The 25,855-nt window shown below is 44.8% G+C and overlaps 1 protein-coding gene across 1 annotated transcript in view; it reads right to left on the bottom strand.

Annotated features, from left to right (window-relative positions):
* The window catches only part of LOC308311505 (sodium/potassium-transporting ATPase subunit alpha-1), a 43,378-nt gene extending 18,196 nt beyond the window's left edge, over nucleotides 1-25,182 (bottom strand). Inside the window, exons 1-10 of the mRNA XM_080758199.1 lie at nucleotides 24,948-25,182; nucleotides 10,070-10,192; nucleotides 9,045-9,104; nucleotides 6,987-7,088; nucleotides 6,244-6,345; nucleotides 5,247-5,360; nucleotides 4,898-5,032; nucleotides 3,838-3,955; nucleotides 1,756-2,024; nucleotides 641-949 (exon numbers count right to left, since the gene is read on the bottom strand). Coding sequence (XP_080614325.1) covers nucleotides 641-949; nucleotides 1,756-2,024; nucleotides 3,838-3,955; nucleotides 4,898-5,032; nucleotides 5,247-5,360; nucleotides 6,244-6,345; nucleotides 6,987-7,088; nucleotides 9,045-9,104; nucleotides 10,070-10,192; nucleotides 24,948-24,959 — 1,344 coding nt within the window. The 5' untranslated portion in view covers nucleotides 24,960-25,182. The remainder of the gene's footprint in view (nucleotides 1-640; nucleotides 950-1,755; nucleotides 2,025-3,837; nucleotides 3,956-4,897; nucleotides 5,033-5,246; nucleotides 5,361-6,243; nucleotides 6,346-6,986; nucleotides 7,089-9,044; nucleotides 9,105-10,069; nucleotides 10,193-24,947) is intronic.
* Nucleotides 25,183-25,855: the final 673 nt, after the last annotated feature.

Raw genomic sequence — 25,855 nt, 5'->3', positions numbered from 1 at the left:
TAGACTCCACAAGACTCCACACTACTTTAAACAAACATAAAATAGCATTTAAAAAAAAAAGTAGGACTCCATCCATATGAAAGTCTGCATGAATAATACATTTCACTTGAACACCAGCATCCATCCATATTCTGGGGGGAACATTAGACAAAAATAGCTGAAGTTTTTGGGTTTTTTTGCCAATCCATTAGGTAATTATCTAGATTAGCTATTTTTGGTGGAGAGATTTGGTGTAGTGAAAAACAACCGTACCTAGTACGGTTGCCACTCGGGGTTTACAGTGTTAATTAAAACACATTCACTGCCAGCTATTAATAAAAACATTCTTCGCCAGTTTTTCAGTCAACAGCCTCGACATCTTTTCTTTCACCCGGAAAATAAAACTTGGATGGCATGCAATTTTTTTCACTTCCGGTTAATTTCCAGTTGTCTCTATTGCTTAGCAACCTCGAACCATTTATGCGTTGGCGAAGAGCGCAATCCATCATGAACCACTGAAAAGACCACATGACCGTCATCGGTGGTCAAGCGTTGGGACTTCTTTGAGAAATCGAGACCTTTACCCAAGTTCAATTCCTCAGAAAAGGAAGAAAGAAAATGGCAACGCCATCACCTCCCCAATCACAATGCCGGGCTTCACCTTGAGGATGGGAACGTTGGACTGCTCCGCCAGGAAGACGGCGCGGTTGCACAGGCCGGCGACCCTGGCCAGGGCTCCCCAGGTGGCCGAGCTCTTGTCGAAGGAGGTCCCGCTCTGGTTCTCGGTGGTGTCGGCCTCGTGGATCTGGTTGTCGAACCACATGTGGGCCACGGTCATCCTGTTCTGGGTCAGCGTGCCCGTCTTGTCGGAGCAGATGGTGGAGGTGGAGCCCAGGGTCTCCACGGCCTCCAGGTTCTTCACCAGGCAGTTCTTCTTGGCCATGCGCTTGGCGGTCAGCGTCAGACACACCTGGAATCAAAGGAGAGTCCCGATTAGAAAACTGTATTCCACATTTTTATGGGTCCCTTTATTTTCATTTTTTCCACTTTATATTTGTATTATTATTATTTCAAAACCTTTAAAATAAAACATTACCCCCCAAAAAAGCCAAAAAGTTTCATGAATTAATAACAAAATCCAATGTTTTGTTCAGTAATGTCATGAAGAAATTCCATAAATTAGAACGAATATTTAAGAATGCTGCACTCAAGACCAAACGGCAGAGAAAACCAGGATGCTTTAACAGTTAACTAAAGGTTAACTAAAATGTACAGTAAGAAATCTAAGAATGCCTGTGGCACCAGCGATTATAATTATGTTAAACATCTAGCTATTAAAGCTACTAGAATGTATCTGAAAAGACCATAATCCAGCAAGCAGCTTACCAAAGACTTCTGTATGAGAAGCTTTACCGTTGACATTGGTTCCTTATATTACACCCGGAAAGTAAGCATTTGACAGGCATTGGATGTCCGGTCGGTGAACACAGCTAGTTGATCAAATAGTGTTTGACTTTCAGTCAGAGCAGAGGAAAGGAATTCAAAATAAGAGAGAAATTGACCTTTGAAGAATGCATAGTTTTCACTGTTGCTTTAATATGAAGTCATCAACCTCTCTCACTCTCCATAACGGTTACTTTTCAGGATTCAAATAAATAACAACAGCTAAAGTAACAGACGCTCGCAAGAACCACAACTTTTTATTAAATCCACCCTGGTGGTCCCCACATCCCCGACGCCGACGACACATGGGGGGGGGGCAGAAGAACAACTCACCGTGACGGTGGCCAGCAGGCCCTCGGGCACGTTGGCCACGATGATGCCGATGAGGAAGATGACCGCCTCCAGCCAGGAGTAGCCCAGGATGAGCGACAGCACGAAGAAGGACATGCCCAGGAAGACGGCCACGCCCGTGATGATGTGGATGAAGTGCTCGATCTCGATGGAGATGGGCGTGCGGCCCACCTCCAGGCCCGAGGCCAGCGTGGCGATGCGGCCCATGACCGTGCGGTCTCCGGTGCTGATGACGATGCCGCGGGCCGTTCCTGTGAGACGGAGGAGGAGCGGGACGGGGGTTATATATGTATATATAGCAGGACATACGGAAGCAGCGGCGGTTATTTTCTGATCAAAGTTATTTTTATTAGTGAAAATATTATACAACTTTTTTCGAACATTTTTTTCTTCTTTTTTTCCCCCTCCCCTCCCCCCAGAGTTCACGCTCTGAAAGAGCCACAACCCCCGGTATCTTGCACCATATGAAATAAAAGGCACATACAAATATACATAGACATAATAGAATAATAGAAGTATGCAAACAAATAATAATAATAATTAAAAAAAAATATATATATATATATATAAAATAATAATAATAATAATAAAATAAAATAAAACAATTACAGTAGGGTCAGTGTAACAAGTTAAGGATTGTTGATGTCAGCCGCGTTCATCCTCTCAATGTGTGTCAAAAAGTGTTGCCAAATGGTGTAAAAATTTTAAAGCACCGGCGTACCCTCTTGTGGAGTAGCGAATCTTCGCGGCGATTATTTTCTCGGCATCCGTTAGATGTCGAGGTCAGCCATGTCATCATCATGTCATGTTTCTCCGTCTTATTTCTTATTGTCACGTCCCTATCCAGCACTATATGCATGTTGTCTGTGTAATAAACTTTGTGAACCTATAGCGTGATACTGCCTCTGTGTCGCGTTATTGTTCTCCCGCGGGCCCGCCATCGTACCAAAGGAATACTTCAACTGGATTGTCACACACACCACCCAGCCTGCACACACTACCAGCCTGTCAGAGCCAGAACCCAGGGTCATTATAGATTATAGACCCAGGCGTCATTAGAGATTCCACAACAGTGACTGCCAGAACACTGCACACTCTGCAGCAACATCACACGCCAAGTGTGAAGCCGATCGGAATGAGCGAATGAGCGAACAACATAGAGATTCCTGGAAATCATAGTTCTAGTTTGTCTTTCTTTGGTAAATGATCGTGGCATAACAAGCCGTCTCCAAAGTGCCTCGATGGAAGGAAAAAACAACAGACTCTGCGGACGGAGGGAGTTATCTTACACCTCTCTCTGCCTTCAGCGACTTGCCTCTTATTTTCCTGTCTCCACTATCCCAGACCTCCCAGAGAGCATCCTGGCTTACACACCAATACAATTACCCCTCCCCAGACTGACAATCACTTGTAAAGTCTCTATGCAACTTGTCCCGCAAATGTTATTTAATTCACCCAAAACATACATTTTGTAAACGAGGATCATATCGCGGAGAGAAATGAGCCTCAAATCAAGCTTGTTTTGGTCCAAAAAGAAGAATCCGAGATATTGCGATCGTAAAAACAGTGTTCTCATAGACAGCAGAAAGCCAGCAGAATTTTCATTTCAGATTTTTGTTTAGTTTTTTTTCATCGCACCGCAACCGGAGTGTTACGAGTGCGTACAGAACAGTTGTGAACCGTAATCAATTGATTTATTTTTTTAAAGGCGTGAAAAGGCGATCTAGTCAGCGGTAAATGAGGAAAAAAAATCAAGTCATTCAATTTACCCTATACATTTGTTTACAGTTGAGTGAGAAAACAATGTTGCATATTAAGCTAACCATCTTTTGACTAGTAGGAAACTAGGGCCTGTTCTTGAGGTTCTCAGTAACAATGCCAGCCTCTACAAATCCAAACTGGACACACTCAAGTGACTAGTACTTGTTACGGCTGCTTTTTGGTGTACGTCCACGCTATAGTGCTAGAGATAAACAAACCCACTGTGCACTCAAAGTCCTAACTAAACTTGTATTTGCTCCGCAAAAGCTGCAATCATAGGTTGGCTTGGCTGTAATCATATACCTTCCACACAGTTGGTGGAGAAGAAGGCGACGTTCCTGGTCTCCAGGGGGTTCTCGTTGGAGAAGTCCGGGGTGCGAGTCTGGGGTTCTGACTCGCCGGTCAGGGAGGAGTTGTCCACCTGGGAAGAAGTGAAACATGAAGTCACACTTTAACACTGCGCCAGTGGAAACCACATCGTGGTCTTGACTTAAAAGCAGCACTATGTTTATGAATAAACGTATACAATTTGTTCTGCTCTGGGCCGGTGGTCGGACCCGATAAGACCTGACCTCAATGGGCTCCATGCACACACAATTAACTCTTCCGAACAACGGTTACCGATTACACTAATTAAGGTTCTGTTCCATTTAGTGTGCAGTGGTTCTCAAACCTTTTAATTTCAAGGACACCCGTAACTCTGAGAGTGTGCAAATGGACCTTCACCGATCCATTTGTACACTCTCAGAGTTACAGACCCATACAGGGCCATTTGGAAGCCACTCAAGGACACTTTGTGAGACCCACTAGTGTAGCAGAGTGTTTCCAGTGAGCCAACACGCACAGTAGAAGCACCCTGACTCCAGTTTGACCAGAATGGAACATAGACATTATCGCGATATTGCCAATGTTTTATCGCGTAACCGGATGTCACAATGACAACATGCTGTGTGTGGTGTCTTGATCGGTTGTTGTTGTTCTCTCGGTCGGTGGTGAAAAAAACCCGACCGCAAGTACCACAGTGCCTGCTGTCGGCCATTGAAAAACCTTGTTTTGACATTCATTGCGCCGATTTGGAGATACAGGCCATTGAAAGCAGTACATAGAGTGCAAGTGGATGCATCTTCAAAATGGCCGCGGCCACTGTCCCACTTTGACTGTGACGGCTAACGATTCGATGGGATCAAAACATGGATTAAAGAATATAAACCCTGGATAACGTAGCCTACGGTTCTGGCGGGCTCCTTGTTAGCATCAGCGGCAACACCGCGGATACTGAAGGAAGTAGGGAAGGGGCCCCCAAGTTCTTTCCAAAATAGCGCGTGTGTGCGTGCGTGCATGGAGCCCTTTAAAATATCCCCACCTTGCAGGCGGCGGCAGAGATGATCCTCAGGTCGGCGGGGATCCGGTCTCCTCCCTTCACCTCCACCAGATCTCCGATCACGACCTCCTGCGCGTTGATGGCCTTCTTCTCACCGTCGCGCACCACCAGGGCTTGCTGACAAGTGAGAGCAGATAATACCAAGATCAGTATGTCGTTTTCATCAGGAGAAAAAGGGTAATAGAACAAAAAATAAGATAGTGCATTCATTTTATAAAAATACAAATAAAAGAATCATGGAAATACAAAGGCAGTGACGGTCGCCGTGCAGGTCTTTCGTGCTGAACTGAAGAGCAAACGGAAGTATAGAAAACAACTGGGGCCCCAATACCTGTGGCACCAGGTTCTTGAAGGAGTCCATGATCTTGGAGCTCTTGGCCTCTTGGTAGTAGGAGAAACATCCGGTGACGATGACGACGGCGGACAGCACGACGCCCAGGTACAACTGAAATGGAGGAAGAGAAGAGAAGACCTGGTCACACATGTGTATACAGTATGACCATGGCAGACAGCACAACACCACCAAGGTATACAACTTGCAGAAGTCAAGCATGGAACATCCGTTCACAATATTGCATGAATTGTCTGAAGTTGTCCACCAAAAGATCCCGAAATATTACACCAATGCGTGATGCAACAGCTGGGGGCCAATACACAACATTTCCGCTTTGAAACAATGTTGGAAGTCGCAGGCATATACAAGCTATACCGATGTACGGCCCATGTTATACAAGGTCACTTGTGTGAGCTTGTATGCGTATCAGCTTGTAGAGTCGGCTACTGTATGTTAGTCACGCCTCATGTCATGAATCGAGCCGGGTTTGAGACTTTTGTCATCAACAGTGTGTGAAAATATATAGCGCGTGATCACATCGAGACAACGCAGACATTCTTCAGGCAGTGGTTCTCGAACATGTTGTCTCAGGTCACCCCTGGAACCTTCTCATCCATGCCATATATATATAAATATTACTTTATATATATAGCACCCTAAGAATAGCCTACAGCACGTATCTGGAGAGAATGTTTGTTTACATTAGGACAGACTGAAAATTACTTTTATACTTGAGAGTTTAACCACATAAACCCCATTAGGTGGGAACATTCTCCAAAAATGGCAAAGAGACTTGTGTGTGCTGTAGGCTGAAAAAGAAGAAGCAACTCGCGTCCGTCTTACTAAGTCTAGAGTGGTCTGAGTGTTTTAAAAGTGACGTCGATGAATTCCAAATATTATCAAAGTATCCTGCGGGACAACCCCTTGAACCGGCGTCACCACCAACCACGGCCACTTTGAGAAAGCCTTGTTCTGAGGATGGCGGCTTACGTACGTTGTCGTGGACGGGCTCGTCTTCCATGGCCGCCTGGATGCCGTAGGCCAGGAAACAGAGGAGGGCGCCGGTCCACAGGAGCATGGAGAACCCTCCGAACATCTGCAACGGAGACGGGAGGAAACAGGAGCGCTCACTTTCTGTCCGTCAGGGGGCAGGCTTAGGTTAAGTTAATGTTGCCGTCGTTGTCGGTACAAGGTTTATTGAAGACCTTTAGCGCAGCGATGCCTGTATACTCTGTACATACTTCGGATATGTTGCATGTACGTGAGCTTACTTGATGACTATTTGTTATACATGTATATGATGTATTACCAAGTGTTCTTGCCTACTGTAAATCGCTCTGGATTAAAATTGTAAATTGATGCCCCAACATGAGGCCGTGAGACTACTGCAAGTGGGCCCCCTGATAATTAGCAACACACTAGGATTTTCTTATATAATAAATAAAAAATTATTAATAATTATAATATCTTAATAATTAAAAAAACAAAATCTTTAAAAAAAAACTATTGTTTTGTCAATTTTCAGTCAGTTCCACCGTTCCAAGTCGGAAAGCACAATGGGTTGATTGATCAATAAAATAAATGTGCTCGGAAAATGTACCCTTCTCTATCTGACCGCTTTATCACACCAGCAGCAACACTTATTCTTTCACATGGGGGGGCCCCTCTCGTCTATAGAACAAACGCTGGGAACCGCTGCCTTCTAGCCAGCTCAAATAAGACCAAAGGTTTAAAAACCTGTTTGCAGAACTTGACCCACTCCGGGGTGGTGGGGGGAGGGGTGAGAGCGTTGGGCCCGTCCCGGGCCAGATTCTCAGCTGCCTTGGCATTGGTCAGACCCTGGAAGTGTGTGTGTGTGGGGAGAGGAAGGTACAATCGTCAGATGTGTACATTATGAATGGTAAATGGTGCATTTATATAGCGCCTTTATCCAAGGCACTTTACAGAGATTGTGCATTACATTCACACACACATTCATACACCGATGGCGGCAGAAACCATGCAAGGCACCGACCAGCACATCAGGAGCAAATTTGGGGTTCAGTGTCTTGCTCAAGGACACTTCGACACCAACTCTGGGGGAGCCCCGGGGTTGGAACTGGCAACCTTCCCGGTTCTACCCCGCCGCCCCATTATGTGACAGGTTAATGGTTTGTGAATGTCCCATGGATCAAACTCCTCTTTAAAAGGGCCACGCCACCACTTTTCAACCTATCTTCATATAATAGGTCCTCACTAATAATCTTGAAAAAAATGGCGCAATTTTGTTTCTACTCGGTCTGTGGGCAGTTCAGAAACCGTCTTCCAGTGACATCATCGATGGGGAATATACAAGCTAATAAAAACACGCACGCTTTCTAGTCCTGAAAAGTTGCAATGCGAAAATGGAAGCCATCGTTGTCACGATAATGAAAATCTAAACATTTTTGTAAAGAAATCTTGTTTAAAAATATCTTCTTAAGGAAGACCGTTTCTAAACTGACCTAACAGCCCTCCTATGAGAGACAAAAAAATGGAATGATTATTAGTGAGGACCTATTATATGAAGAGAGGCTGAAAAGTGGTGAAGTGGTCCTTTAAATACTTTCGACCCGATGTCCCCATTTTGGGCATGTTTCTATGTGAAAATGTTGATGATATATAGGGCTTAAAGGAGCAGTTCACCGCCCCAAAAAAAGACTTATTTTCTATCAATTTATATATCAATTACAGACCCCATGAAGCTTCGATTCACAAATTTGTTTTTGTCGCATTCCTGAGCCAATAATGTGATGACGGCGTGGCTGCATGACAATAGGAGACTGAATTGATTGGCTCAGGAAGGCGCCAAAAACTAAATATGAATTCAAGGCTTCATGGAGAGTGTTATTGATATTAAAATAACTCCTTTTTTGGGTGAACTACTCCTTTAAGTAGGAGGAACCATCTTGTAAACAGTCTGTACTAGTGACCGCGCACGCACACGCACACACACACACACACACACACACACACACACACACACACACACACACACACACACAGCAGTGCAAATAATTGCTTAGCAACAGGGTGCCAACGCTAGAAACAGGACCATCTCCTCCCATGGGAGCAGGGGAAGGGAGGAGAGGAGAGTAGAGAGGGAGCAGGAGGGAGAGGGGAGGAGAGGAGAAAAGGAGATAGGGGAGGAAACGCATGGGAAACCAGGTTGCTGCTCAGCTGCTATGAAATTATTCACAGCTGTGCACACACACACACACACACACTTGGAGGCACTGATCAAGCAGTCTCCTTGATACCACTTGCATGGCCATTAGCATATCGTTGCCGTCGGACAGAAACCTCTTATGTCCAATCTTTTTTTTTTTTTTGCCTTTATTGATAGGTTACAGTAAGCTTGACAGGAAAGAGGGGAGAGAGATGGGGGGGGGGGGGGAAGACACGCAGCAAAGGTCGTCGGGCTCGGGACTCGAACCTGCGACACGAAAAGTTTTGGACATATGAGGTTTCTGTTTGAGGCTCCCACAGTGTGCGTGCGTGCGTGTGCGTGTGTGTGTGTGTGTGTGTGTGTGTGTGTGCGTGTGTGTGTGTCTCTCTCTCTTTGATCAACAGATGCTCCACATTGGAACAAACCTGTGAGTTTCCCACACAGTAAAATCCACATGTTAATTTACAGTAACTCCAGCCAGTGGGACCAAATGGACCCGTGAGAGAGAGAGAGTCCATCTGCTTCTGTGTCCTACAATATTTTACAGGCATAAACACACACACACACACACACGGCAGGTATTTATAACCTCTCTCTCTCTCTCTCACCCTGTTGAGGTCAGTTCCATATTTGCGGTGGAGCTCGTCCAGGGTCAGCTTGTGATCGTCCTGTCACGACACACAGAAACACAAAAACAACATGAGAAAATGAAGACACCATATTATTAGTTCAGCATCAGTTGTGAGCTTGTAGATCTGCTATTTTCACTAAATTGGGTCTCTTTTAGGTCTCGAGTCAAAAGGTTTGGGAAACATCAATCTGTGTGTGCGTGCGTGCGTGGCTGCGTGCCTCCCTATCCATTGTGTTGTGTGTGTGTGTGTGTGTGTGTGTGTGTGTGTGTGCAACTGTGCATGCACGTGCACGTCTGTGTGTCGCACAATGTTTCTGTGTGCGCGTGATGGCGAAATCCCAGCGGTATTCAGTCAAAACCTTTTCTCCCAAAAACAAACCACTCTCTTGGTTTCCTCTACTAACGTAGTCATGGCCAGCTCTGCCCTTTGAGTGCCAACTGTCACCGATGTCCTCTTCCCGGGGACAGCGTGTTTGTTGACAACAACCACATGTCTCTTTTCCATGCCCATGAGTCACTAGACTACACACTACAGCCAGGAGTTTCTTTATCCCACAATGTACAAATGGAACCAAATGGACCCCAACAACGGGTCCATTTGTATACACTCTCAGAGTCAAGCTAACAGTGATTTTACAATCCCAGAGATAGAAATGCCATTAAATGGGGGTCCGTACACTAATAATAATGCATGTCAAACTGGGGGGTCCTTGAAATTAAACGGATTGAGAATCTCTGCTAGAGCCGTGAAGATCTTCTCTTATGGGGGTCCCTGGTATTATCTCTTCAAACGGGGGGTCCGCGGGATGATTAGTGTCAATTTGGGGGTCCTTGACATGAAAGAGTTTGGGAAACACTACCCTATAGGGGACACGGGAAGAACATGCAAACGTGCCCTCCCGAAGGGAGGAGATAACCTGGGGCCTTCTAGCTGTGAGGTGACAGCGCAGTGCGCCACCGTGCCCTCCCGAAGGGAGGAGAGACGTGGTGGTGGAGACTCACCATGTCCACCTCCTTCTTCAACTCTTCCATGTCCTTCTCCTTCTTCTTGCCCTTCTTGTCCTTCTTGGTCTCCTTCTTGCCTCCCTCCGAGGTCGCCGCCAGCTCATACTGCTCACGTCCGTCCTGCACGCGGAGGGGGAAAAGAGAGAGGGAAACATTTGTGATTCCTGTCGAGCATATGGCCCTTTTCCGTGGTTGGCGTTAAAATAAATAAGGCTTCATTTAACCTCATTTAGGACAGAAACTCCTTTTGGGGGTTCTTGTTGCCGTGTACAATATACATCAACGTGTGTTTTTTGTCATTTTTGTAGGTTTCTCAGAAAACTTCAACAGATTTAGAAGGCGTTTTTAGAATCGGCCTCATTCCTAAATTGGTTAAAAGAGACACACTCACGCACACACGCCGTTTTGGTACACGTATGTACGTGGAACACATTTTGGGAAAGAACTGCCGATACGGACACCGCCGACCGGTGATGACTCGTTGCAGGACATGCCTTTGTCTTGTGTAATAAATGCAACAACAACTTCCATTCACTGTCTGAGCCCCTCCCTCCTCAAAAAAAAACACAACACAAATTAGCTCATTCCTTAGAGAGATGGTTGGGAAATGGAAATGTCATCACCAGTCATTCATACACACATGTTCAGTTTTGCGGGAAATATCCAAACCTCTGGGAATGTGAAATTAAGACATGCAAATGTGCTGAAGGCCTGCTTGTGATTAACTAGGTACTTAACAGCGAACATAAGCTGACTGCGGCCCGACAAACATATTGGTCTTATGTACAGTTACAGCAATACGACTGACTTTAATTAATAATTTTTTTTATTAATAATATGGACAATTGGAATGATTGGATATGGATAATTCTGACGTTGGAAAAAAAAATGTGTTCACTGCAGAACATCCATCTCCACCACTCCGCTAGAGTTAAGCGTTGTGTCAGATACAGATACTAGTATCGGAAAAGCTGCCCATACTGCCAGTCTATGTCATTCTGAATACCACGTAATTCATCACAGGATGACATTTCATTTACAGTGACATTTTTCAATGTTTCAGTTGATGTTGCACAACTGTTTTTTGTTATACTCTTCACTGTACTATTTTCATTATTAGTAATGGGATATTTATTTATTCCCAGACAGTGCCGCCACCAGGGTGCATTCCTAGGACCATAGTTCACACAGCAGTGCAGCCACCAGGGTGCATTCCTAGGACCATAGTTCACACAGCAGTGCAGCCACCAGGGTGCATTCCTAGGACCATAGTCCACACAGCAGGGCAGCCACCAGGGTGCATTCCTATAGGACCATAGTTCACACAGCAGGGCAGCCACCAGGGTGCATTCCTTTAGGACCATAGTCCACACAGCAGTGCAGCCACCAGGGTGCATTCCTTTAGGACCATAGTCCACACAGCAGTGCAGCCACCAGGGTGCATTCCTATAGGACCATAGTTCACACAGCAGTGCAGCCACCAGGGTGCAGCATTCCTATAGGACCATAGTTCACACAGCAGTGCAGCCACCAGGGTGCATTCCTAGGACCATAGTTCACACAGCAGGGCAGCCACCAGGGTGCATTCCTATAGGACCATAGTTCACACAGCAGGGCAGCCACCAGGGTGCATTCCTAGGACCATAGTCCACACAGCAGTGCAGCCACCAGGGTGCATTCCTAGGACCATAGTTCACACAGCAGTGCAGCCACCAGGGTGCATTCCTATAGGACCATAGTCCACACAGCAGTGCAGCCACCAGGGTGCATTCCTAGGACCATAGTTCACACAGCAGGGCAGCCACCAGGGTGCAGCATTCCTATAGGACCATAGTTCACACAGCAGTGCAGCCACCAGGGTGCAGCATTCCTATAGGACCATAGTCCACACTGCAGTGCAGCCACCAGGGTGCAGCATTCCTATAGGACCATAGTCCACACAGCAGTGCAGCCACCAGGGTGCAGCATTCCTATAGGACCATAGTCCACACTGCAGTGCAGCCACCAGGGTGCAGCATTCCTATAGGACCATAGTCCACACAGCAGTGCAGCCACCAGGGTGCAGCATTCCTATAGGACCATAGTTCACACAGCAGTGCAGCCACCAGGGTGCAGCATTCCTATTAGAGCTTTAATGGGGCCTAAAATGTTGAGCCCGACCCGACCCGGCCCGACAGAAGTTCAGCCCGGCCCGGCCCGAAGCCCGTTTACATAATTGACAAAGTGAGACCGACCCGGCCCGAAACCCGACATTTATTCTAAACAAGCTTAATTGCTGCAGGCAGCCGTTTTTCTCATCAAATCTTAATAATGTGTTAAGAACATCAGTCATTGTACCCATGTCCAACTGTCTTTATTAAAATATATATATATATAATAATAATATGAATATTATCATATATAAAATGACTAGCCCGGCCCGACCCGAAGCCCGACAAATACATAACAAATTGGAGTCGGACCAACATTTTAAACTCTAATTCCTATAGGACCATAGTCCACACAGCAGTGCAGCCAGGCGGGGGCAGGCTGCCCATTTCAAAATATCGTTGCTCTCGGGCAGAAGAGAGAAACCCGCTGTCTCCATATTCTAACTTTTTCTTCGTTATTTTGTAAATTAACGGCCTGCTCGTTCATATACTGCAGCGTCACACAAAAGCATTGAAAGTATCAGATCCGCAAGTTAAAAACGTGGCGCCAAGCGGGCAAGCGGCACATTTCCATCTGCTACTTTTGATGCTTTTCGTCATTGTCAAAAAGGAGCCTCCGACTTTTGCCCCCTAGATGTCTTCGCTTGACTATCATGACATGCACAGAATATTCTGGGTGTGCTCTGTTATAAGTAAAAAAGTGTGTGTGTGTGTGTGTGTGTGTGTGTGTGTGTGTGTGTGTGTGTGTGTGTGTGTGTGTGTGTGTGTGTGTGTGTGTGTGTGTGAGAGACACAGGAGACTGAAACTCTAGAAGCCAAAACCAAATAGCAGTTAGCGCTCATATATAATTCAACTGGTACAAGGACCAGTCACCAGAGGTGTTAGCCCAGGAGAGAGAAGACAGAGAGACATGGAGACAGACAGCGAGAAGCGGAGAGAGAGACAGCAAGAGACAGAGAGCGATACAGAGTTTAAAGAGCTACAGAGTGAGAGAAAAGGCAATTGATATATTGTAAAAAATGGCCTCTAGCCTGACCCTTAAAATGCAGAGTAATGTTACGGACCCGGTCCAGATTACTGAAGACCTTCTACATACAGCTTTCTCTACAACAGGCCTTTGATAAATCATTCAGCACTGCTGGACCTTTCACTCTGTTAAAGATTTACACGGACCGGCGCTCTGTTCCCCCCCGGTTCTGGCCTGGGGTCAACTCACATCCTCTGCCGTGCTGGACAGTAGATACAAGTTCCATTTACTCGAGTACTGTACTGTACTTAAGTATCCCCCCCCCCCCCCCTCTCAGCTACATTTCGAATAGAAATGTTGTACTTAAGCCCCATTTCTAATATTGTGAACATGGCCCCACATTCTAATTTAATGGAAAAGATAAAACAATGAAATCACACAACTCGGTATTTATTTAGAACATTTAGTAAATCATTTAGTAAACAACACCTCACCAAAAGTTCGTAGACGTAACTTTGGTACAGTAGATTCTCCCCTTTTATAACACCAATTTGGTATTGTATTTTATATCATTTTGATGTACTGTAAGCCGTTGTGTCTGCATATGGATCTTCCACACACCCCCCCGAGTTCCCCAACACTGAGTGTAAAATGAAGAGAGAAGAGAGAGAGAGAGAGAGAGAGAGAGAGAGAGAGAGAGAGAGAGAGAATGAGCAACAGCGGAAGAGAGGAGGGAAGAGAGAACGGAAAAGTACTTTACAGTGCAGGAGAGAGAATAGAAAGAACACGTTTGGTCTAACTCTAACCAAAGGGGAAGAGAGAGAGAGTAACCCCAAAAACAGTGGGGATCTAATGATCTTTCACCCTTTCTCAACCCCCCTCCTCTCTCTCTCCATCCACCCCCACTTCTCTCTCTCTCCCACTCTCCCTCCACCCCCACCTCTCTCCCTCCATCCTCCACCCATCTCTCTCTCTCTCTCTCTCTCTCTCTCTCTCTCTCTGTCTTTCTCAGCTGAAAAAACAAGGTCCGAACAAACATCACAAAGACAGCCGGTCAAGCGGATGCAAATTTTCAAGTCCTCTCTCTCTCTCTCTCTCACACACACACACACACACACACACACACACGTGTACGTATGCACATGTGTGTGCACATATACATATTACACACACACACCTGAATTCCTGTGAACTGTCATTCTTGGGTCCTGGTGGCAGATAATACACAAGCTGGCCATTCAACCATGATATTGCGAGCGCGCACGCACTCACACACGCACACAGTACACACACACACACACGTTCCCTGGGACTTTGGTCGGTTGCTACCAACAACTGAAGCCACGCCTCTTGAGATTATGTGAATGGACGTGAACAAACCCCTCATCCTATTTTCTCCTTCCTGGCCTCCTCATCTCTCTCTCCCTCTCCCTCTCTCTCCCTCCCTCCCTCTCTCTCTCCCTCCCTCCCTCTCCCCTCTCCCTCTCTCCCTCTCACCGTCCCCTTTTTTCTCCATCCCTCTTTTGTTTTCTTTTGCATTGCGTTCATTGAATCATTTCCATTTAAAAAAAAGTGTGTTTAACAGTCCTGCCACGTCCTCTAATGAGTTCCAGCTCCATTTAGAACACAAACAAAAGCCGGCGATTGAATCAATGTGGCCCGTTGTTCACCGCTTCCTGGGTGCTAGAGATGCCCCGTTGGCTGGAAAACGCTGAGGAGCCAAAGCCTAGGAAAATTAACCACTGGAGCCCCACAGTATAGTTGTTGTACGACAAACGTCGCGCCACATAGTGTAAGCTTGTAGATCTTTAGCCAAAGTCAAAAAAATATATATCTTGAAAACATCCGTGTTTGACTTTTGTGTTTGAAGTCGGAGATTCAGTACCAGAACCCCAGGATTAAAAGGTTACCTGAAACACGGCCGTCCTGAAATGTATAGGTCCACTTGTTTGTGATTCAAATCTCTTATGTCCAGAACTTATTAATTGTAGAGGAGCAACAGAGCACACCTATAGGCTCATTCATTAATTCAGCTAGGCTGAATGAATCTTTAATGCATGACTCTTTAAAGGAGAATTCCATACTAAAAGGCTTTCTTACCTTTCTTTGTAGTTGTTACGTCCCCATCAAAGAGGTCCAGGTGTTATTTTGTGCAAAAGCTCCTTATTGGCCATTTCCCCTACCATGAGCCCTAAATGAATTGCATGGGATGTATTGGGGTGTTGTGCTAATTTGCTTATTTCCATCGCTCAAAATTATATATTTTTTGTATATATCCTCTCTTCATAATGTAAATAATAACCCCCAAGCGGCACACTTTACTACTTATTTCGATGGAAATAAGCGAATTAGCACAACACCCCATACATCCCATTCAATTCAATGCAATTCATTTAGGGCTTATGGTAGGGGAAATAGCCGATAAGGAGCTTTTGCACAAAATAACACCTGGACCTCTTTGATGGGGACGTAACGACTACAAAGAAAGGTAAAGAAAGCCTTTTAGTATGGAATTCTCCTTTAATGAAAGTCTGCATAAATACATGAATTAATGAATGAATGCATGAATGGAAGTCTGCACATATATAGATGAATGAATGAATGAACTCTGAATGGAAGTCTGTATAAATGAATGAATGAAAGAAAGTATGCATAAGTAAATGAATGAATGAATGTACCCAGTGCAAGGGCGGTGACGCTGACTATGCGCTATGAGCTTGTAGATCTGCTATTTTTCAATAGCTAAAGCATAACATAATGCTAACACCAAAAGGGGTCTCGCCCCAGAATGGGTTAAATTATTGTTAAACATCTGCATTACTTAATTTACGAGAATTTTTACAAAATTAGAGAATGTAGAAGAATTGTTATTTTGATCAACGTTTGCCAGTATATGTCTCTCCTATGGTACCACATCAATACGGCGAACAAAATATTCTTTAGTCTTGGATCAGAGAGGCTCTTGGTGGTCCGTGTGTGGCTCGAATGCCAAATAAAAGGGGTTGAAAAAACCACCGTTTTAAACGACTGAACAAACACAGGTATGTTGTCATGTGTGTTGTTGCAGAAACCCATTTACTTTTACGGGCTGGTTACCTTCACTGGGCGATAAACTTGAATCTCATCAGGGCTAGGAACAGCAAACACAACAACCGCTTCGGGGCACAAGAACGGAACATGTGCCCTCCAAAATGGAACAACACAAACCGTAATGTACTGCAAATAAGTATACATCGTTTGATCTGATCAGATTTTGGATGGTCAAAGTGAATTCTAAGTCTATACAACATGAGTCTGCGTTACACCCGTGATGCGGAGGGATACGTTCTTTTCCCATGATTCATTGGGGAGGTCAAATCCACAGCAGTCTGGCAGCATTGCCTAATTTCTGACATGAACCACTTGAACCCCAGGGGGGGGGGATTTCCCATAAATAGCCGATCTACAAGGTTGTATATGGTTGTATAGTTCTGCCAACTAGTTGCAGTTTATAGCCATGTCCGTCCAGTCTCAGGCATGTAGTGAAGACTGTAGATAAGATTGGCTATTTTTGGTATTTTGTTCTATAGAGTCAACGGTCAGGCGATAGTTATTTATTGATATTTTGCTCTAGAGTAGACGGTCCCCAGTGGAGTTGTAACTGCGATTCCGTTTGACCAAAGAATAAAGTGTTTAACAGCAGCTATACGAGACATTTCTTAATGATTATGGACTCTTTTATTCTTTCTACAGTTCCTCTGGGGTTGGGTGCAGGGACCGACGAGTGAAAAAGACAGAAAACTAAGCAAAAAAAACAAAACGAGAAAAAGAACGAAAGGGGAAAAAAACCAGCAACAGTTACATTTGGTTTCCTTGGATGTGGAACGTTGCAGTTTGCCTGAAGAGCAGGCCGAGCCAGCGGAGGCTCAAAGACATACGGAGCAATGGAAAGTAAACCACACGGTTGGACCGCTCGGCCAAAAGGGACGGAGAGAGAGAGAGAGAGAGAGAGAGAGAGAGAGTATCCCTGACCCTGTACTGTCCGCACCAAGTGTCTCAGCACATAGAAATACCCAACAGTACAAACTAGTAAACTACCTTTTTAACCCATTAAGACCTGAGGCCGATTCTACAAATGTCAAACTTGCACGCATCGCCACAGCGGTTGAATCTATTAAGATCCGTGGGGTGGTCACCTGCAGTTCCACTAATGTGATTCGTCTCATAAAATGTCCCTGTGGGTTAGTAGATGTTGGTAAAACCAACAGAGCCGTCCGGCGTCCGCATCCGCATGAGCGAGCATCGCTCCGACATTAGACGGTGGGAACGAGCGCAATCCTGTGGCTCTTAACACTTTGGCCCCATATATGGGTTTGATATCAAACCATTCCTTAAAAACCCATTCTGACCGGGAACCCATTTTGGTGTTAGCATGCATGTTATGCTTTAGCTATTGAAAAATAGCAGATCTACAAGCTCATAGCGCGCCACCGAGTGGCGCGCTATGAGCTTGTAGGTCTGCTATTTTTTGAAAAATCGAAGAGCGACTGACATTTTTAGAATTTGATCTCAGGTCAGAATGGGTTCATCAGACCAGTGTGTGTCCAGTGGAAACCTCGTATGAATCTGATCTCAGGTCAGAATGGGTAAAATAGTTCTAATCCATTATTGGTCTTGTTCTTTTAATTCTGTTTTTTAACTTTATTACTAGGCATGTAGCGATATATATCGTATATCGATATTAATCCCGACGATACTGTATATATCGATTTTATAAAAAAAAAAGTAATCCATTTTCAAAGGTAGGTGGGCTAGTGAATCATGTGCATATGGGTTCTTGATACTTTAGATATGTTTGCGAAGACTTCTTCCCCTGGTGGCCAATTCAATCCAAAATTGGGGCTGCGTCCCCAGGTGTGCTTACTTAGTGTTGATTTGTATCTGCCCACTTTGCTACCTTTATAATACCCGTCTTATGCGCTGCTATTCAGTACACCTGACGAAGGCCACAGAGGCCAAAACGTTGCATATGTTTTTTCCCCGCTCTGTTAATAGGTTTTTGGGGGGCTTTTGAAACGGTGTGCAGACTTCCTCCGTTTGCAGTTTATAACCGTGCGCAGACTTCCTCCTCCTTTTGCAGTTTGTTTGTTTTGTTCGAGCACCCGTTGAACGCACTGGGACGTGCGTGCACCTCCTGCCCACTTTCCTTTCTACAAATGCCCGATAAAATCAGTAGTTCTCACATTTGTTCAAAAGCAGCAGATGCACAAGCTCACAGCGTGGCACAAAGTGATGCGCTGCCAATCTTGGATATCTGCCATTTTTGAAAAGCCAACGCTAAAAACTAAAACACAGATGATGTCACGTTTTAAAAGCGCTAAATACATTAGAACAATGTGCTGCCGTTTGTCCCATTATGTTTTAATAATACCAAGCGAATGTAAAACGTCAGAATATTGCTGCCGTTTGCTTCAAAAGTTTATCCCAAGCTAAGCAGTTTCCTATACGTGGAATGGATGTACGACCATTTCTGACAGCAAATGCACAATTCGCGAGAGAGGAAGAGCGGGAGAGAGAGAGAGAGAAAGAGGGAGGACGTGAGAGAGGCAAAGAAAAAAAAAAAGATGCATTTTATTTTATTTTCAAAGCGAGAAACGAGAGCGATGCATAAATTAGACCGTATGCTTAATTTATACCTTGATGTGCTTCACACACACAAATAAGTAGAAGATATATAAGCTCACGGCGCTTTACGCAAAAGCGACATATTGTGAGCTTGTAGATCTGCCACAGGGTTCACAAATTAAGTGGTATACGAAGGTGTGTGGACTGGATAGAGAGTCAGTTAAAAAAAATTCAAGAGGAAGGAAACAATGCGAGACGATGGGTGGTTGGTTGGTTGGTTGGAGTCGGAGACCACGTTATCAGTGAGAGGGCGAGCGGCATGAGCGACAGAGTGTGAAGAGGGAGAGAGAGAGAGAGAGAGAGAGAGAGGTGGGGGGCATGGCATGTTCTCTGTCACAGTGATTGGTATGGGGGGGGGGTGCTATGTGACAAAAGGCCTGGCTAACACACAGTGACTGCCAGGGCAAGAAGAATGTTCAATGAGAGAGAGAGAGAGAGGGAGAGAGGGGAGGGGGGGGGTGGAGAGGTGGAGAGGGGAGAATATGTAAAAGCAGAGAGGAAAGGCTCGTTTTATGGTTCCTCACGTGGACCAGCTAGGGTGGAAATATCTCTTAAATGAGAAAAAAAGAAAAAAGAATAAACGTGCAAACAACGGCCTTGTACGGCCAAGCATAAATGACGTTATTAGAGAGAGAGAGAGAGAGAGAGAGAGAGAGAGAGAGAGAGAGAGAGAGAGAGAGAGAGAGAGAGAGAAATTAATAGATGGATGCAGGGGAAAGCTGCAGATCGACAGAGAGAAACCAATTCCCACCCCCACCCTCCTAACCCCAGCGGGATGAGAGCGAGAGGCAGCCTGTGGAGGTGGGTGGGTGGGTGGGTGGATGGAGGGAGGGGCGTTCCTCCAACCAGCGATGAGAAGTGTAACCAAGTACATTTACTGCAAGTGCTGTATTGAAGTACTTTTTATTTATTTATTTTTTACAAATCCCTTTATTGCTTTTGTACAGGAAAAATAAATTGTGAACGATTTTGAGGTACTTTAGAGGAGAGGAGAGGAGAGAGGAGATGGGGGGAGAGGAGAGGAGAGGAGAAGAGAGGAGGAGGGGGAAGAGGACAGGGGAGGAAATGAGGACGTGAGGAGGCGAGAGGGAGAGAAGGAAACGAGATCGGTCTTTATATGCAGTGTGAACTGTGAAGAAGACGAACCCCCCCCCTCCCCCCCCCCCCCCCCAACGTATTACCCAATCTCTGGGCCAGGTTTAATGGAGCGTTGTTGCGACATGCATTCAAAGCACCACATTTCTCACTAGTCCTCATTTCCCACGTGGACCGACTGCTGAGATCAAGACTTCCTGTTCCAAAAAAATACGTTTTGTGCCAGGAGGAGGGTGGGGGGGGGGGGGATAACAGGACAACGGCCCGTTGATTTCGACAGCACTCCCAAGTTAAACACGGGGAACAGGGTCAACACTCGCGGGGAGGAGCACTTTAGCATTCTGTGAGAGGCGGAAAAGAAAACGTATATAGGTTGCATACAAGTTTTCTCTCTTCAAATCTATAGCCTCATCTCCTCTCAACTCATCTCATATTTGGAAGCGTTTTTCCTCACCGTTATAGTTAGTGTCAGAGTTGGTTATGTGGACTTCTGCAAAAAGGGGAAAAAAAATAATTGCAATAACGGTGGTGCTCAAACTTTTATTTTTTAAAGGACCACCATATTCAAACTCTAGGAGTGTACAAATGGAAACCGTTTGTACACCCTCAGATTTTACAGACCCGTAAGATTCCATTTGGAACTCCCTGTAGGAAGCGTTAAATGTAACCGTTAAGGAATCGGACCGTTAAAGAGGGAATCGTTAAAATCCTAAAGGATCCCAATCCTATACCTCTAGCCTCGTCTCCTCTGTCCTCAAATGTAACCTCCTCTCCTCACATAAATGTAACCTCCTCTCCTCACATAAATGTATGTATTATATCTTTCTATGTTAATTGGTTTTATTCAAATGCTGAGGGGTGGGCATATGAATGGTATAGTTTGGCAGCGAGAGAGAGAGAGAGAGTCAAACATAAAGAATGTAGTTCTTCTCTCCTCACATAAATGTAACCTCCTCTCCTCACATAAATGTAACCTCCTCTCCTCACATAAATGTAACCTCCTCTCCTCACATAAATGTAACCACCTCTCCTCACATAAATGTAACCACCTCTCCTCACATAAATGTAACCACCTCTCCCCACATAAATGTAACCTCCTCTCCTCACACAAATGTAACATCCTCTCCTCACATAAATGTAACCTCCTCTCCTCACATAAATGTAACATCCTCTCCTCACATAAATGTAACCACCTCTCCTCACATAAATGTAACCACCTCTCCTCACATAAATGTAACCTCCTCTCCTCACATAAATGTAACCACCTCTCCTCACATAAATGTAACCTCCTCTCCTCACATAAATGTAACCTCCTCTCCTCACATAAATGTAACCTCCTCTCCTCACATAAATGTAACCTCCTCTCCTCACATAAATGTAACCTCCTCTCCTCACACAAATGTAACCTCCTCTCCTCACATAAATGTAACCTCTCCTCACACAAATGTAACCTCCTCTCCTCACACAAATGTAACCTCCTCTCCTCACACAAATGTAACCTCCTCTCCTCACATAAATGTAACATCCTCTCCTCACATAAATGTAACCTCCTATCCTCACATAAATGTAACCTCCTCTCCTCACATAAATGTAACATCCTCTCCTCACATAAATGTAACCTCCTATCCTCACATAAATGTAACCTCCTCTCCTCACATAAATGTAACCTCCTCTCCTCACATAAATGTAACCTCCTCTCCTCACATAAATGTAACTTCCTCTCCTCACATAAATGTAACATCCTCTCCTCACATAAATGTAACCTCCTCTCCTCACATAAATGTAACCTCTTCTCCTCACATAAATGCAACCTCCTCTCCTCACATAAATGTAACCTCTCCTCACATAAATGTAACCTCCTCTCCTCACATAACTGTAACCTCCTCTCCTCACACAAATGTAACCTCCTCTCCTCACATAAATGTAACCTCCTCTCCTCACATAAATGTAACCTCCTCTCCTCACATAAATGTAACCTCCTCTCCTCACATAAATGTAACCTCTCCTCACATAAATGTAACATCCTCTCCTCACATAAATGTAACCTCCTCTGCTCACATAAATGTAAACTCTTCTCCTCACACAAATGTAACATCCTCTCCTCACATAAATGTAACCACCTCTCCTCACATAAATGTAACCTCCTCTCCTCACACAAATGTAACCTCCTCTCCTCACATAAATGTAACATCCTCTCCTCACATAAATGTAACCACCTCTCCTCACATAAATGTAACCACCTCTCCTCACATAAATGTAACCTCCTCTCCTCACATAAATCAAGGGGTCCGCAAATACATAATAGATATATTAGATATATTTAGGGGGGGGGGGGGGGGGGACACAGGACAAACAAGCTCACAGTCTCTCCAAGTAGACGGGCGGTGGCAATGCGGCAACCAGTGCCTACCGTACAGTTTAGTATCAGAACACCCCCCCCTAACCCTTCAGCATCATCATCCCTCTCTTCACTCTCTTTCCAACCATCACCCACCCTTATACCTCTCCCCCGTGTCAGGTGTGGGACTAGTGAGGAACGCTCACTCACTCATGTCCTTTTTGGACATTTCATAAGAGGCAGACATCGTTACAAATGTGCAAAGGTGACTGAGCTTGTAGATATAGATACCCATGGATGGGAGCCCATCGTCCAAAAGGTGGGTTTTAATCTCTTTTATCATGTCTGCAAGTGAGCACGCACGCACGCGTACACTTGGTCCCTGATTACATGCCCTCTCCGCCACCGCTCACCTGTCATGTATCCGTCAATTACAGTGGCAATTAATGAATGTGTTTGGCAGACGCTCTCCTTATCCAGAGCGACCTACAATAAGCAAGGTAACCAATTGTACATGGAGGGGGAGAGAGAGAGAGAGAGAGAGAGAGAGAGAGAGAGAGAGAGAGAGAGAGAGAGAGAGAGAGAGAGAGAGAGAGAGAGGGGAGAGCGGAGAACAGGAGATGGGGGTGGGCTTGCCACATATGGAAGAGGAGAGAGAGAGGGGGGAGCGGAGAACAGGAGATGGGGGCTTGCCACATATTCAAGAGGAGAGAGAGAGAGAGAGAGAGAGCGAGAGAGAGAGCAACACTGAGGTTGAGGAAGCAAAATAAGACAGAATGAGCAATTCTCTCTCTCTCTAAATCTGCATCAATCCATCCATTCCTCGCTACCAGTAACAATGTACTGTATACAATATCCAATCTACAATACAATATCCAACGTATAATATCCAGGGTGTGACTCCTCCACAGATAATGGTATGATGACACACATGCACAATAATTCCAGTCCTTCCACACCTCAAGTTCCTATATTGGAACCATCTGATAATAAGTGCCATCTGGGGAGGGAAGAGGGGAACGCAACATAAAGACATGCCCAGGCTTTCAATAATTAAATCAAACCATTATATTTTTCTATAGTTAATTGGTTTTATTCAAATGCTGAGGGGTGGGCATATGAATGGAATAGTTTGGCGGCGAGAGAGAGAGAGAGAGAGAGAGAGAGAGAGAGAGTCAAACATAAAGAACGTAGTTAATTAAGCGCAACGAACCCTGCAAGCCGTGGGATCGCATGCAGCTTTTCTCTGCAGGTAGTGCACGCACAGGGGGTTATTATGGATTGTGTGTTATTATGGATGCGTGTGGGTGTGCATGCGCGACACTGTGCGTGCATGTGCCACTGCCTGCTAATCAATAAATAAATAAACGCACTCAGAAATCCACCTCAGGTTTTAAAGATAAAAATAATGCACGTTAAAAGTAGAAATACACAAAGAATGTAAAGGAATGCGAGATCAACAGTCCTGATTCCTCAACAGCCTGTGAATATTATATACAACCACTAAAATAGCCTTGAAATTAATACATTGTGTTGCTTTTTATTGTTGCAAGAAGAAAGGGGGTTGGATGATTTAAAGCACGCACACACACACACACACACACACACACAGTCACACACCCATCAGAGCAACATTGTTGCCAGAGACAGGCTCTTAAAAGGGATACACAGGATAGCTGGGCACTAAAACTGGCTACTTTCATCCAAAATGATAATGATGTGAAGTTGAACGTGCAATGGTCAGCATCAGTCTATCAGACAATGTTATCCTTCAACGTCTTGTTTAAGCCCCAAAATGACTGCATTTTGGTTTTGTGGCAATTTGTGAGAGTTGCAGAAATATTAGACATTATTGTCGAATGTTTAAGGCATATTCTAGTCATGTATTATTTAACTTAAGACCATTTCTTAAACTTTTATTTTATCATTTTGGACAAAATAGCCAATTGTACATCGAGGTGCCCAGATGTCCCTATACTAGTAGGCTAGTGCTGCATATCCTTTTACCCCTTAAAGAGAAGGAATGGAAAGAAAGTTGGAAGTCTTTCCTTTGCCTGCGTGTCAAAGAGAGAGCGGTCCTGCATGGATGGATCCTCCCTTTTGGACCCGAAATCCATAAGACTTCGGCTCCAAAATGACTGAGGATCCACCAGGTCAGGACCCAGCTTTGACGAACGCCGATCGGATCATTGATTGCAGCTGGCCTGGAACGGATCTCCCTCGCCCCCTCCCCAACAAAAAAAAAAATAACTTGTGGGAGGCTGAAAAGCATCTGTGCTGGTTTGTTATGTAACACGAGGTAGTATCTTGAAGCGCCCCAAAAACTGCCTCCCTCCTCAGCTGGTACCGTACCATACCATCTAGTATTTTTCTAGTCTTTCATTCATTTTATAGCTATAAAACTGGAGTTAAAGGAATAAGAAATAGGCTATTATTATCGCAGAACTTTCTTGCTTTTTGCAGGGAGTTTGTTTGATGATATCACGCCTGAAGCCACCACCATGTGAGCCGCATGCATCAATTCATCATCATCGATTCGTTTAAACAAGTCAACAGCCACTTGTTTGAATATAAAAGTCTTATTCCGCAGTTTTTTTGCAATAAACATCTGTCAAAGTAAAAATGTAAGACATACAAAAAAACTAAAACAAGAATACTCACTCCTCTTCCCATGTTGATGTGGATTCAAGGGTCTGCTTCACCCCTGTTTGAGTAGAAAATAGTAAAACCGTAGAAAATACTTTAAAAAAGATTAGCCCTTGGCTCTCGTGGGACCCCCACCTCCGCTGAGTCTTCTGTCAGTGTGTGTGTGTGTCTGTGTGTAACCGCGTCTCACACGCACACACACATGAGGCTAGCGAGCCGCGGCCGTGGGGCTCACACTACTTATACACGGCGTTCCTTCCATTGTGACGTCAGCGCCGTTTGCCATGGTTACTGCACGGAGGGGGCGGGGCATTTAATAGCTTTTTTTTTTGTTCTTCTGATTTTACTTTTTCTTTTTTTTTCCTCCCTCCCCGCCTGCCTCCCCCCGGATCTCGGAACCCCCTTTCCTCTCTCTCCCCCCCTCCTCTCTCTCTCTCTCTCTCTCTCTCTCTCTCTCTCTCTCTCTCTCTCTCTCTCTCTCTCTCTCTCTCTCTCTCAATGAATTGCAATGCCAGGCAACCATCCATTCATTCATTGTCACTCTTGTACTTGCACACTATAGGCCTATGCCACATGCATGTCACTTTTATGTAAAATTGTAAACGATTTCTTATAAATTGACAAAATTGGTGAGTCTGGTTAGAATCGATATTCAATTTTATACTTAAAAGGGGGGGAAATGGTCCGTTTATAAAATCACAATTTGTTGTTGCATGATGCATGCAAGTAGATGCATTTTCCGTATTGAAAATCCATATATTTCTAAACATGTTGGCGTTTTAACCTTTGCTGTAGGCCTATATATTCATTATTGAGAGTGTAGGAATCAGATATGGGAGAAGACCTTAAGAGCTTGATAAAAGCTTCATAGCTACTGTGGAGTCAGTACTGCTGTATGGTGCCGAGACATGGACCTTCACAGT

This window comes from Protomyctophum bolini (assembly GCF_963924005.1).
Source record: "Protomyctophum bolini genome assembly, chromosome: 24".
Taxonomy (NCBI): domain Eukaryota; kingdom Metazoa; phylum Chordata; class Actinopteri; order Myctophiformes; family Myctophidae; genus Protomyctophum; species Protomyctophum bolini.
The sequence above is the reverse complement of the archived record's forward strand: the minus strand, read 5'-3'. Positions and strand labels throughout refer to the sequence as shown.